The 15,115-nt window shown below is 31.3% G+C and overlaps 1 protein-coding gene across 1 annotated transcript in view; it reads left to right on the forward strand.

The window, feature by feature from the left end:
* The window catches only part of CDH19 (cadherin 19, type 2), a 115,692-nt gene that overhangs the window by 74,778 nt on the left and 25,799 nt on the right, over nucleotides 1-15,115 (forward strand). Inside the window, exons 7-8 of the mRNA XM_011974174.1 lie at nucleotides 7,988-8,109; nucleotides 13,195-13,316. Of these exons, the coding sequence (XP_011829564.1) occupies nucleotides 7,988-8,109; nucleotides 13,195-13,316 (244 nt within the window). The remainder of the gene's footprint in view (nucleotides 1-7,987; nucleotides 8,110-13,194; nucleotides 13,317-15,115) is intronic.

Consider the following 15,115-nt stretch of genomic DNA (forward strand, 5'->3'; position numbering starts at 1 on the left):
CAACAACAACAACAACAACAACAACAAGTGGCTTATTTAAATACTATTTACTTGAAATGATATTCAGAAATTGGGAAAACTTTTATAGCAGTGGTCCTCAAGCTTTCTGCCACCAGGAACCAGTTTGGTGGAAGACAATTTTTCCATGGTTGGTGGGGTGAAGGGGAATGATTTCAGAATAAAACTGTTCTGCCTCAGATTATCTGGCCTTAGATTCTCACAAGGAGCTCTGTACCTAGATCCATCACATACGCAGTTCACAGCAGGGTTCATGCTCCCATGACAATCTAATGCTGCCCCTGATATGAGAGGAGGGGGAGCTCAGACAGTAAAGCTGGCTCGCCTGCCCTCACCTCGTGCTGTGCAGCCAGATTCCCGACAGGCCAAGGACAGGTAGCAGTTCATGGCCTGGGAGTTGGGAACCTGTGTTTTACAGGATACCACTCAAAGGAGTTCAAAGGGTTAGAAATCTATTCTTGTATTACAATTAAACGAATATTTGCCACCTATTAAAATAGTCTGTTATTTTCAGTTACTATGTTATAATTTATTTTCCTTTGTTTTATTTTTTGTGTGTTTGTTTGTTTTAGTATTTGAGGTATAGTCTGGTTGGGCATAAAAAAACAAAACTTGTTACATAATTATTTTTCCAACACCTTTCCTTATTCATCTATTTTCCATAAACCTTCATGTGTTAATTAAGATGCCGGCTACTGCTTGGCTCTGTGAAGGTCTTGCAGTAGCTCAATGAAAAAGCTCAATTTAATTTTTGATACCAAGAAATGTTCCCACTTTTCTATTATAGTTCATTTCATAAAATGTTGCCTTCTGATATGCATATATAGTTCTTAATTAGTCACAGAGATTTTAGTAATTGTATAAGTGCATATCAATTATTTAAAAAATATATCTATATACCTATTCATTTTTCTTCAGGGAACACTAAATAATATGGAATGTTAAAAAATGCTTTGATGATTAAGATATTCAATATGTTATCATTTATAATAATAAAGTATTGAAAACAATTTTAGGAATACAAGTGAATAAACTATAATTTATCATGCTTGAGATGCATAGATAATAACATTGCATATATTTTAAAGCACAATAATACATCGTGAAGAACTGCATGCTTACTACATGTGAAAATGCTACATATATATGAAGAAAAACATAAGGTGCAACCAAATCTTAAGAGGTTTTGTATTTTATAGTATCACCATTGGTGTCTACTCACTTCAGTATGAAAATATTTTAGCTAATGATTTTCACTTTTATACTGGCAATTATTACTTTTTAAAATAACTTGTATCCATTAAAAATACATTTTAATGATTTCACAGATGTTTTTTCATTTAAAAGTGGCTTTAAATAATATTGCTTTTTGTACATATGTTAGGATCACTGAGGATACAGCAGTTTTTGTTGTTGATATTGTTGATATTTTTTCCATATGATATAGCTTGATTTAACAAACATTCAAAATACATCATAAAAACAAAATCAGATGCATATGAAAATATCCACTTCAGCACATTTCAGGAGGCCTTCTTTTTGGGTTTCTTTGTTTATTTCCTTTTTTCTTTGTAAGCAAAAGATCCCCAAAATGTTTGAACATAAAATGCAAAATGATTTCAATTTGAGTTTTAATTTGATAATATCTCTTCTTTAATACTCACTGCATGGTAAGAGCTATGAAAACCAGAAGAAATATTAGGACACTGTATTTTAGCCTTAGGGATGTTTCTTTGTTTTGGGAGAAACACTAACACATATTAAACATAGTAAATTAGCCCCAATTCATTAAACTCATATTAGTTTTTCCTACTAAGTAAGAATCACCAGCTGTTTCTGTAAAGGATGGAAATTCCCAAACTCAGTTTCATCAAGTCTTGGGTGGGAAAAATAAACTGGTTTAACAAAATATTATTGCTGTAGTTGAGGTCGTAAAAGCTTGAGAAGCAAGATCTACCTTTATATGAATTATAGTAACTAACCATATGTCAATTAAAAAAAAATGGGGCACAGAAATGATGGAAAATGTGATATTTAGATTTGAAAGTGAGATGATAGAATTGTTTTAAGGAGCCTAGTGTGGTAAAAATTAGAGGAGCCCAAACAATCTATAATAAAATTTCTACCATAAAATTATTAAGAACTTCATAAGAAATTATTCTTAATTTTTTAAATTTTATCACTAAGACTATGTATTATTTCAGAGGACTAAATGTTTATGTCCCTCAAAATTCATATTTGAAATCTGAAACACCAATGAAATGGTATTAGAAGGTGGGTCCCATATTTGAAATCCTAAATCTCAATGAAATTGTATTAGGTGGGTACAAGAAGGTGGGTCCTATAGGCATCAAGTCATACGAGTAGAGCCCTAATGAATGGGATTAGTGCCCTTACAAAGGGGAATCCAGATAGCTCTCTCAGCCTCTCTCTGCCTGTAAGGGCACAGAAGTCAGCAGTCTGCAACTGAAAGAGGGCTCTTGTCAGAAGCCAATCATGCTGGCATCATAATCTCATACTTCCAGCCTCTAGAAATGTGACAAATAAATATCAGTTGTTTATAAGCTGCCCAGTCTATGGTAATTTTTAATAGCTGTCTGTGATGACTAAAAATTGCCTAACTCATTTGGACTTCAGATACAGGGATTACTCTTTTCCTATCAATGGGTATGATTCACTTTTTGGACATCATTGAAGTTTCCTTTTAAATTAAGCCTAAAGTCAAATTTTGAAATATTTTGTAAGTATGAGAAAGATAGCGTATTCTTTCCTGTTAAAAAAAAAAAAGAGCAAATAAAACCCAAAGCAAACAGAAGAAAAAGGAAATAAAAAGATTAGATCACAAGCAGTGAAATTGAAAGCATTGGAGTAATATAATGAAACCAATAGCAGATTCTTTCAAAATATTGCTAAAGTTTATTAATCTCTATCGAGAAAGACCAAGGGACAAACAGAGAAAGAGAAGACAAAAATTACTATTATCAGAAGTGAAAAATGGAGCACACATACTGATCCCACAGACATTAAAAAGATTATAGGGCTACTTTGAACAATTCTATGCCTATACATTTAGATGAAGTTCTTGAGAGAATCCACTAAATTTATATTAAAAGATAAATAACCTTAGCATACACACACACATATATATTTACAAACAACCATATATATACAACCACATAAATATGTACACATACACATGCGTACACACAAGCATATATATATATCACCAAAAAGTCAGTTAAAAACCTTCACAAAAACAAAGAACAGTTCTAGTAAAAATTGATGCCACTGATAAATTCTACCATATGTTACAAGCAAAGAAAACTACAGATCAAGATCCCTCATAAACAAATATAAAAATTCTTTACAAATAATTGTAACTCCAGCTATTTGTGAAAAGGAAAGTATATCCCTATCAACTGGAGTGCACCCAGGAATACAAGGATGCGTCCATATTTTAAAATATTTTCATGTAAATTACCATATTGACAGATTAAAAAAGAAAAGTCATATATCATCTCAATAGACAAAGAAAAAAACATTTGACAATATTCAAAATTAATTTATTGTAAAAACTAGCAGCACAATATGAATAGAAGGGAAGATTCTTAAACAGATACAGAGTATCTACAAAAGAATGCTGCTAATATTATACTCAATTATGGAATATTATGCGCTTTTTCCTTAAGATTGGAAACAAGGTAGCAATGTATTCTTTCACCAGTCCAAATCTATAATATTGGAAGTCCTGGCCATGCAATAAGTGAGAAAAAGAAATACAAACATACAAGCTGGAGAGAAATAATGTCGTTTTGTTTATTTGCAGATGGCTTGATTATTGTCTAGATAATTCCATAAAATTCACAAAAATGCCCAGTAATAAGTGAGTTTATCAAGGTGGAAAGATACAAGATTATTATAAATTAAACATATACTGAATAAGACCCAGCAATCCTACTCCCAATCATTTACCCAGGAAAAAAGGAAACTTTGTGTTTTGGGTTGAGTTGTGTCCTAAAGATACAAGTTGAGTCCTAACATCCAGTACACTCGAATGTGGCCTTGTTAAGAAATAGAGTGATTTTGGAGGTAAATAGTTAAGATAAGGTCATACCTGAGCAGGTATGTTTTTAATCCAAAATGACTGGTGTCGCTATAAGAAGGTAGACACTGGGAGAGGACTGTCTTGTGACAACTGAAGCAGAGATCAGAGCAATGCATCTACAAGCGGAAGAATAGCAAGGACTGCCAGAAATCACTGGAAGCTAGAAACGAGATGGAAGGATTCACCCCTACAGGCTTCAAAGGAAGCATGATCCTGTTGATGCTTTGATTTTGATAACTCTCATAGAGTTAATTTATTGTTTTCAGCCACCCAGCTTGTGGTGTTTTGTTGCAGCAGGCCTAGAAAACATACTCACTTATTTTGACATGAAAACCTGTATGCAGGCATTTATGGCAGCTTTATACATGACCTCCAAAAACTGGAATTGACTCAAATGTCCTTCAAGAGGTGAATGGATTTTAAAAAAATAAACAAACAAAAATAAACAAAGCCTGTGGTACCTAAACTAAAAAGATACGACAAAGGAAAGGAGGGTGATAAAATTGTTCTGCGTCATTACGTGATGGCAGACACATGACTATTCATTTGTCCAAGTTCACAGAATTCTTCATGATACAGAGTAAAATACTAATTAGTGTAAACTCTGGCAAAAAATCAAACAGAACTTTGGAGATATTCCTAAAATGAAGGCAAACTCTACTGCAAGTGTACTTTATTATATTATAGACAAATAACATAATCAAATGGAGAGGAATTAGGAAAATACAACCTAAGTAATTTTGGAAGAGGGTATTTCAATTCAAAATATAGAGACCAAAAAAATTGCTGTTCAGAAGAAATGTACTCTACATACTGAGTATATTTTTTTACGTGGTTACTATTTAGGGATTGCAGTGTTACTCTGCGTGTATATTGGAATTGAACACATAAGTAAATATATTGTAGATAAGAAGAGTAAGATTCATTATTGTCAAAGGAAATGGTTACAAATAAAAAAATGAGAAAAGTTACATGAAGGTGTGGCACTGGATTAAAATCTGAGGTATGATACACTAATGCCTTCTTAGTATATATACAGACAGAAGGAATTATATGGAAATAAATATAGATGTGTTTGTATGCATGAGTATACATACATATATTTCCTGTTGATGTCTGGTCAAAGCACCTAAATACAATGAAACTCAAGAAGCAATGGAAACTCTTAATACCTAGATCTTGCTTTCTAATGCTGCTCTCCAATCAAAGATACTGCAACTCATCTGATAACTAGAATCCAGAGCTATTGTAAGGAAAAGACAAGATTATCCTGGAGCATCTTGTGGCTCCAGAAAGAAAGTATTCAAAAATGTTAACACTACTCATCTATGGATACTGAAAATTAGTGGATAAATGTTTGAGGAGAAACCAGAACTTTTTAAAATAGTTTCCTGAGATCTTTATGAATTACAAAAGAAAAAAATAGCAACTTACCCCAGAGAAACGGGGTCATCATCACCTAATCGAGTGCTCAATGTTAATATCGCCATTCATGAGATATGATGAACGTCATGTTCCCCTGATATGATAGCCTGAGAAAGTATATCATGTCTGTGTTATTCCTGCCAAAAATATGTAACCTTAGTCTAATCATGAGAAAGCATCAGACAAACCGAGAGACACTCTATCAAATAATTGACCAATACTCTTCAATAGCATCAAGGTCTTGAGAGACAAGAACATCGAGGAATTGTGGAGGAGACTAAGGACACAGGAAAATGAAAGACAATATTGGATTCTAGATTACATTGTGAAAGAAAAAGAATAAGAGTGGAAAAAACTGTGAAATCCAACTGTAGTTTGTAGTTTGATTAATTACATTATAGCGATTAATTTATTAATACGAGTAAAGTTTTATATAAGATTTTAACATTAGAAAAAGCTGAGTGAAGAGCATGTAGAAATCCTGTGTGCTATTTTTGCAATATTTCTGTAAGTCCAAAATTATTTTAAAATGTTTTTAATTGAATTAGTGGGAAAATTCCAAATTTTTAATTTTGCTGAGGTGATGATGGAACATATCTAAGTAAGGCAGCTGTTTACATATTTATGAATTTTCTGATGTTTGTCTCCCTAGTTTTAAAAATGGAAAAAATATGTATGTATTTTACATATGTGTAAAATTTAACTAAAATTTACCTCAAAGCCAAACAAATTTTGTCCAGTGAAGGTGGAGTGGGGGAGAAAAATTTACATAACGAGAATTTGTGTTTCTAAAAATGGTTAAGAAAAATGATACATATTACACATCATTGCTTATATCACATCCTAGAAGGCTACATATATTTTTATTTCTGTTTTAATTAATTAATGAGACCTGAACCAATTATTGTTTATGTGGCTCTTCTTCCTAAATTCTAATAGTTGCGCATTAAACTATTAAAGACTATAACATCCTATCAAACTTTAAATGGGCTTTATGTGCAATGACATTTTACAGAAATAGGATTAGATGTTTAATTCAAAATAACAACTGTTAAAACACTGTATAATTTTGTCAACAAATCTATTATGTGTGAAATGCAACCACTTCAGGATATTTAGGGAAAATACTTATAAATAGTTTAAATGGGGGTACAGTTAAAACTGAACTCCTCTAAACCTTAATTATTTGTAATTTCTATTGAATCCTTATCTGAATACCAATCTACAAAGTAGTATAATGTTTTTGGAAACTTTTGAACTCAAAATTAAAATATTCTCATCTTTGCCGTATAATTATGGCAAACTTCATTGATATCTCATCAAAGTCTTCAGGAATATACATGCAATGATAAACCATTATTGAACCCTAGTTATTATTACTCTTTAATTTTTATTATTAATTATTTCCATGTAGATGAGATACGCTGAGTATTTCAAAGTCTTCTTTCATTGTGGAGGTGGAGGTCATTTTTCAGTTTTTTTTTTTTTTTTAATGGGAGAACTTTGTAACTTGGCTTTCTTCGATGCACAATCAATCTAAAAGCACATTAGAACTACTATATTTTACTTTTGTTTTACATGTGTATATATATAAAACATATATAATATGAAAAATATATAATATATAATAAATACATATGATGTAATATATCACGTATACATAGATATATAATATCATATATAATAAAACATGTGTATTGTATATTACATATATGTTACATATGTTATAAAATATGTAATGTGTTATAAAATGTAAAATATGTCATATATAATGTATTGTATATATGTTTTACATTATATATATATATATATATATAAAAAAATCTTTTGGATTCCTGATTCCAGATTCCAGATTTCAGAAGTCTTTCAGATTTCCCAAAAGAATTAAAAGTCTATCTACTATATAGACTTTACCCTTTATCAAATTTACTTTTTAAACAAACAAAAACATTTCTTAAATATCAAGTCAAGTAATTGTAGTAAAATGAACAGATTCGCAAGCAACACCTGTGACGTAGGAAAGAGATCAATACTAGTGTAGGCTGAAGATGTATTTTAATTTATTTCATAGAAAAAAAAATCACAATCATTAATTTTTACCCCACTTATTTGCATTTCTCTTCATTTCCCAAATGGCTTTTGACATTATTTTAAAGTCATTAATCTATTAACATTCTTTTTTGACATGAGAATGAGTGACATGTGTTTACAGTTAGCATCCATCAGTTGAAATCTAAAGTCAGGTTACATTTTTTTTTTTCTATCTCCACTGAGTTGATCTTAAATACAGGAATAAACTATTTTAAAAGTTGTTCAGTATTATATATTGGCTATGTAGGGCATGCACTGAATAAGACATCTTATTGCTTAAAGACTATTATGTAACATTGTTATGTAGACAGAATAAAAACATTAAAGTATACTTTCTTTTTGGTTCAGGTATTCTATTACTAGGAGCAACGTGTTCAATATCGATGATAATGGTACAATCACTACAACTAACTCACTGGATCGGGAAATCAGTGCTTGGTACAACCTAAGTATTACAGCCACAGAAAAATGTAAGTACTCATTTGAAATCCAATACAGTTGTTTGCATATTTCGTAAATAATTACACAATTTCTATACATGGAGACAAGGCTGCCTTAAAATTCTGCTGAAATTATTTAAATGACATTCAATGTAAATGTGTGTACTTGTGTATTTTATTAGTTTTATTAACATCTGCTTATTACTACTATTCCAGCTTATTTATATGCTTATCACTAAATACCTTCTAAACTGTTGTTTTCTAATTATAACAGTAAATAGTTTTTCATACAAGCGTAAATTGAGGAAACCACAAAATATGAGTGAAATTCACCTGAAATTCTGCTTGTTTATTTAGGCAGATGGTTTCGTTTTCGGTTTGTAAATTATTCTGATTTACCACTTAGATATTGTCCTTAAAATTATGAATCAGTGATTCATGCAATTATATTGTTTAAAGCTTAAAGAAATAAATATAACACAATATAAAATATCAAAGTCATTTCCATTACTTAATCAATAGATTTAAAATTGTAAAGTATTAAAATTGTGAACAGAAAATATTCTCAGATGCATCTTTTCTTATAGCTGATTTTACATAGAATTTTAATGATCGTGGTTCCTTTCTTCACTCTTTGTTGAGGCGGGAAGCATATATTTCTGTTTTCCTTACTTTGTTAGGCAGATGGCAGGTGATATGGTGGAGTGGAAGGCATCTCTGCGTGTTTTTTGCGATACAATGAACAGTTCTATGGAAACACTGTAGGAGAGCTGGAATCTGGGTTTTCAAGGTTCCATTTAACTAAACCATAAAAGGAAGCAAATGTTACAATGGAATAAATGCCCGCTGCACTAGAGGAAATGTCAAGGCTTCTCATGTCAGAAAACGCAAAGATGTTTATTTTAAATGCAGCTGTTATTCATCGCTTATTTCTGAGAACAATTTTTTTTTTCATTTTAAGGAAAAACTTGTTGGAACGAGAGTTTATAACACTGGATAACAAATTTTCATTTTTTTTCTTTCTCTAATATTTTTAAGTTCTACATCATTAAGCCCATTTTAGATCTATTTGGGGAAAATATGTGTAACTGCCATTTTTTTACTACCATGAAATCAATACTGAACCAAAAATAATTAGGCTTGACCATTTAAGCTTCAATAGCAATATAAACAAACCACCTAACCAGTGGAAAACAGGGCATTACATACAACTGTTTTACAAATCACCTGGCTGCATCTGCTAACTCCCTTGAAAAGCGTTCACCATAACAATTATACTGATTATAGAAAAGAGATGTTCCATTTGAACATTTTTTTTTTTTCCCAGCAAATGATGTTTGTTGTGCTTAGTCTCTTTTCTGGAAAGCTTCCCCGATTAAGCACAATGCTATTTATCAGTATGCCAGCTAAGTGAATAAAACTACTAAATATTTTAAAGTGAAGCTGTGAAGTTTTATATTCATTTTGTACAGTAATACCAAAGATTTAATTTGAACTTAATTTCAAGCAAAGTTTAGGAACACAAACATAAAAACATTAAATGAATTTCTTATTAATTTTCTGTCAGTTTATTCACAACTGAATTATGTTATACAATTTAATTACTTAAGCAAAAAGATATTCTGTGATGATGTATGTGCTAAAACCATAACAAATATGAACCTTAATTTTCTGATTAATTTCTTCTTGAAATCTTTAGAAATATCTTTTCATTTTTAAATGTTCCATTAATCTATTTTCATCCTAAATGTCACACAGTAGAGAAAAGTCTCAAAATGATAAATACTAATGGTTGCTGTATTTCTTAAAGTCCGTGTGTGTGTGTATGTATGTAATAAATCCTAGAAATTTTAATTTTTAATTAATTGAAAATTACAATTTTTATCTTAATTGTAACTGTTATTGTTGGGAAAATACAAATACAAGCAAAATCTCATCTCAGGCCAGAAAACCTCTCCTCAAAGGTAGAACAGAGATAAACATTTTATTACTGGAAAACATTAAAACGCAATGTGATGTGCATCATAGGAAATCTAAGAGATTGCCAAAATGGAAAGAAATCTCACCTTTTTAAGTAGTTGAGCAGATACAATCCATTATATACATGTTCTCAAGTTAAACGTTATCCAGACGTTCAAGTATGAGGACTTAGCACTATTTGTGACATCGAATTCATTCTATCTTCACTGAGTAGTTGGAGTGACCGCCCGTGTTTGCTAAGTGGTTTTATCCAAAGGACAACTTAACTTTTCATGTCTTTATGACAAGAGGTAGTTCTGCAACTTAGAACAAGATCGTTGCTAAAATGGGTCTCCTATCCTTCCACAAAAACTAGGATATAGGGATGCCATATTCCTTGAAGATTACATTTCAAAGAGATGGTCACCATTACTTGAGAAATACAATCCTGGATCCTAAAGCTTCCAGGAAACTTACTGAACTTTTGAAAGATTTCCATACACTTCAAAAAGACAAAGAAAAAACTTACATACAAAGCTTTTCTTCCCCCCTCTCTTTCTCTTTCTCTCTCTCGCTCTCTCTCTCTGTGTGTGTGTGTGTGTGTGTGTGTGTGTGTGTGTGTGTGTGTGTATGTTTTGAGCAAAGGAAGTAAAGAAAAAAGATTTCTCTTGCTTTCAACAAGAACCAGGCCTCTAATTTTTAATTTGTATTGTTCTTTCAAATTATCGTTACAAATAGTACCTGTATTTTCAGTAAAAACACTAAGACAAACTAAAGAATACCACCCCTATACCCTGTAATTATATCCACCTTTCCCATAGCTTTCTTTTTTTTTTTTTTTTAAGAAAAAGAGAAGCCCTGTGTGATGACTTACGCCTATAATTCCACCACTTTAGGAGGCCAAGGTGGGTGGATAACCTGAAGTCAGGAGTTCACGACCACCGTGGCCAACATGGCAAAACCCTGTCTCTACTAAAAATACAAAAATTAGCCAGTCCTGGTGGCATGTGCCTGTAGTTTCAGCTACTAGGGAGTCTGAGGCAGGACAATCGCTTAAGCCTAGGAGGCAGAGGTTGCAGTGAGCTGAGATCCTGCCACTGCACAACAGCCTGAGAGAGAGAAAGATTAACAACAATAAAACTACACAATATAATAGCTGCAACTTACTTTTTTCAGTACACAAAATACATGTCTGGTTAGTAGATACAACAAAACAATCCTATTTAATATTCATTGTTCAGTTATGTCCTAAGTAGTCTTAATTGCTTTATGTATATTAACCAATTTATGTAATTGCTTCATGTAATTTATGTAGTTGCTTTATGTATATGTTTAATCTTAACAGCCTATAAGGCAGTTACTACTATCACGCCTATTTTTCAGAATGCCAACTGAGGCATTCTGGTTAAGTATTTTTCTCAAATTGGGAACCAAGATTCAAACTCAAGTCATCCAGTTTTAAGCTCACAATAAAAATGTGTTACATTGACTCACTCTTTTATCTGGCACAGGGTTTCACTCTGTAGCCCAGGCTGGAGTGCAGTAGCCCGATCACAGTTCACTGCTGCCACAACCCCCTGCTCACGCGATTCTCCCACCTCAGCCTCCCAAGTAGCTGAGACTGCAATGTACACTACCACACTCAGCTAGTATTTTGAATTTTTATTAGAGACGAGGTCTCATTATATTGCTCAGGCTGCTCTAGAACTCCTGAGTTCAAGTTATCCTCCTGTCTTGGCCTTCCAAAGCGCTGGGATTTAGAGGTGTGAGTCACCATGCCTGGTCAGACTAACACATTTTTAATAAATCCACATAATGTCATAGTTCAGCTGTAATTTATTCTCCCCGATTCTTTTTTGTTGTACATTTGAGTCATTTGTATAATTTGGATGTGATGCAAATAACTCTGGAATGTATTTAAGTGGATCATTTACTCAAATACTGATACCTTAGACTGTAGCTTAAGTTTAACAGATTGGGTCACAGATATGTGTAGTTTAAATTTCATTATCGATTGCTAGAGTCAGTTTACACTGTTATTTTTCAGCCCTCGTCATCACTGGGTGCTGTTTTATCACATATGACACAAATGGCACGGGCTAAACCATCCTTCTTCTTACCTGTGGTAAGAGGCTGTGTGAAGATAATGATAGTGCAACGTGTCTCAACTGCAGGCCATTTGGCTCAACACTTCTGCCGCCAGCTTCAACCAGGGCACACTGACAATGTCTGAACAGTCTGGATTGACACACTGGGGTAGAAGGGATACTGCAGACATTTGGGGAATAGAAGTCATGGATGCTGCTAAGCATCCTACAATGCACAGGAGAATCCCCCAAAACTAGGAATTATCCAGTCTAAAATATTAATAGTGATGGCAGTGAGAAAGTCTGCTATCAGATAAATTGAATTTTCTCTCCTGTAAATTCCTAGTTCATACTTTTTTCTGAAATGTCTTTTTTTAATATCAAATTGAAGGATTTAAATGTTTTAACCACAATTTTTTCTCATTATGTTTTTTGGATTTTTTGGCTCACTTAGAAAATCTTCTCAATTCAATGTTTATATAAAAACTTTATTTAGTTTTTTTATAACGATTTTACTTTAAAATATATTTAGATTCTAATTATTTGTTTTTAAAAGCTACACTCTAAATTTCAGTGGTTCACAGAATTGATTGTTATTTTTGTTATAGCACTGCAGCTATAATCTTACACAAGTAATTTAACTGTAATTTTTGAAACTAAATGGTTTATCCACTTTTTTATCAGTAAAATTGGGGAGGATAATAATCCATTTATTGATCAAGATTAAATGAGTTAATACAAAACTTTAAATGGTTCCTGGACTCTTGCAAGCTCTCCATATACCCTTATTTTACTTTACCTTTTTACTACTTTTTCTCATCACTTATTACAGCCCATGGCAAGCACAATGCACCCAATAAATATTGCTTGGTTTGAATATATTAGCACAGAATTTTTTTCTAGGATCTATTGCTGATAAATAGGTGAATCATATAGATATCCTGTCCTCAGATTGCTTTTTTCAAGTAAAATAAAAATGTACCATATAGCTTCTAATGTAATTTTAATGATGTATCTTCTAAAGACATATTAAAATGTTAGATTTTTATTATATATATTCAAATTGCAGACAATATAGAGCAGATCTCTTCGATCCCAGTGTATGTGCAAGTTCTTAATATCAATGATCATGCTCCTGAGTTCTCTCAAAACTATGAGAGTTATGTTTGTGAAAATGCAGGCTCTGGTCAGGTAAGGACTCATTATAAATTACAAAGTCTAAACTATATATCATTGTTTCATAATATGTAATTATTTCATATATTATACAATATTGTTATATAATACATATCATTAACATCTTTAATATTCATGTATTATAATTTATATAATTATTGTAATTCTATAATATTACATATACAAATTATATATAAATTAATTTTTATAATATATAATTTTTGTTATGCATTCATCTTATTTTAAAACATCAGAAATTAATTTTATTCTATTTATATTAATTACATGCTTTTATGTTGTGAGCTTTGTATAATATTTTATTTTAATTTTTAAAAACATGCAAATTTCAAGTTTTCTACTTTCAAATTCCTCAAATGTTTTTAAAAATCTGCTAACGATAGTGATTCAGTAGTTTACTTTTATAGTATATTTATTATTCAGTAGTTCATTTATACTTTGTCAAACAATTAAGAAAAAAATTCTATAGGTTACATAGTCACATTTAAGTTTCTTTTCATTTTTTTATTCATCATGCAGGTACAGGTAAAATGAAATATAAGCATAAACATATGGAGGGAAAATATGCCAAAATGTTTTTTCATAGCATTTAATCACTATACCAGGTATAGCAACACAAATAAAACTGAGTCTTATACAAATTACTAGATATGTAAACATTTATGAGAACATACTCATTTTGAAATACATTATCATTACTTCACAATTTATTTCTTTCACACACTTTCTTATCTGCTGCTCACTGTTTTATTTGTAAAATGTGAAATTTAAATTAGAATGTTATTTGTGTACTTCTAAGCTCCAGTACATAATAAACTAACATAATTATGAGGTTTCTTAGAGCACATAGAAGACTATTAAATACCACAGGCTGTTTTTCTTTAAAAAATGTCCAATAATGTTCAAAAATTTTACAGTCTAGTGTTCATGATACTAAATAGGTATACAGACACTATCAACTCAGTTATTCTAAGTAGCTTTGAATTTATCAACAAAGCTAGTCAGGGACCATTTGGAGTTTACAAAAGCAGAAATTATATTTCTCTTTCAATAAATGTTAGTAACCAAAGTTATATTTGATCTTCAATATCCTACTATGCTGAGGAATAGGCATATCTTAAGAGATAGGTACATCTTAACTTTTACTGATTATTAAACTGCAACATAGTGAAAATTGTCAGTATTTCTTGAAATGATTGTGAATTTCATTAAGCTATGTGTGTTTTTGAATATGATTTCACTGGAAATAGTGATCAAATCTTGCCTATAAATATTTTCCAAAATGTTTTTGAAAGCAGTAATAAAATTGTTAAAAATATACAAATGACTTTAAAAATTTAAAGCACTCATTTCTAATGGGTTAGAACCCAAGGATTTGGGGACAGTAAAAGGTGGATATAAAAACTTCAGAGGCTCTCCATTGTGTTGCACTTTCCCTAGAACTAAAATTGAACTGTTTTAGAAATGTATGGACATACAGTATAGGGTAGAAGAGATCACAAAAACAGAATGAACGTGAACTTGGACCCATGGCTCCTCCAGAAATTCGGCTTAGACATTTTTCTTCAAACCTGGTGCTATAAGTAGATTATATATTTAGAAATTGGATGTATCTAATATTCTCAAGAATTTCAAACACATCTGGTTACTTAGACACATTGACCAATATAACAAGCAACTTTAAAATAATAACATGTAAATCTAATAAATGATACTTTAAATGTGGCATGCCAGTTTTCTTAAAATACAAATAATTTTTGACATGATGAATTTTATAATTTTCTAATAAATGTATA

This window comes from Mandrillus leucophaeus, unplaced genomic scaffold (assembly GCF_000951045.1).
Source record: "Mandrillus leucophaeus isolate KB7577 unplaced genomic scaffold, Mleu.le_1.0 Scaffold142, whole genome shotgun sequence".
Lineage (NCBI taxonomy): Eukaryota > Metazoa > Chordata > Mammalia > Primates > Cercopithecidae > Mandrillus > Mandrillus leucophaeus.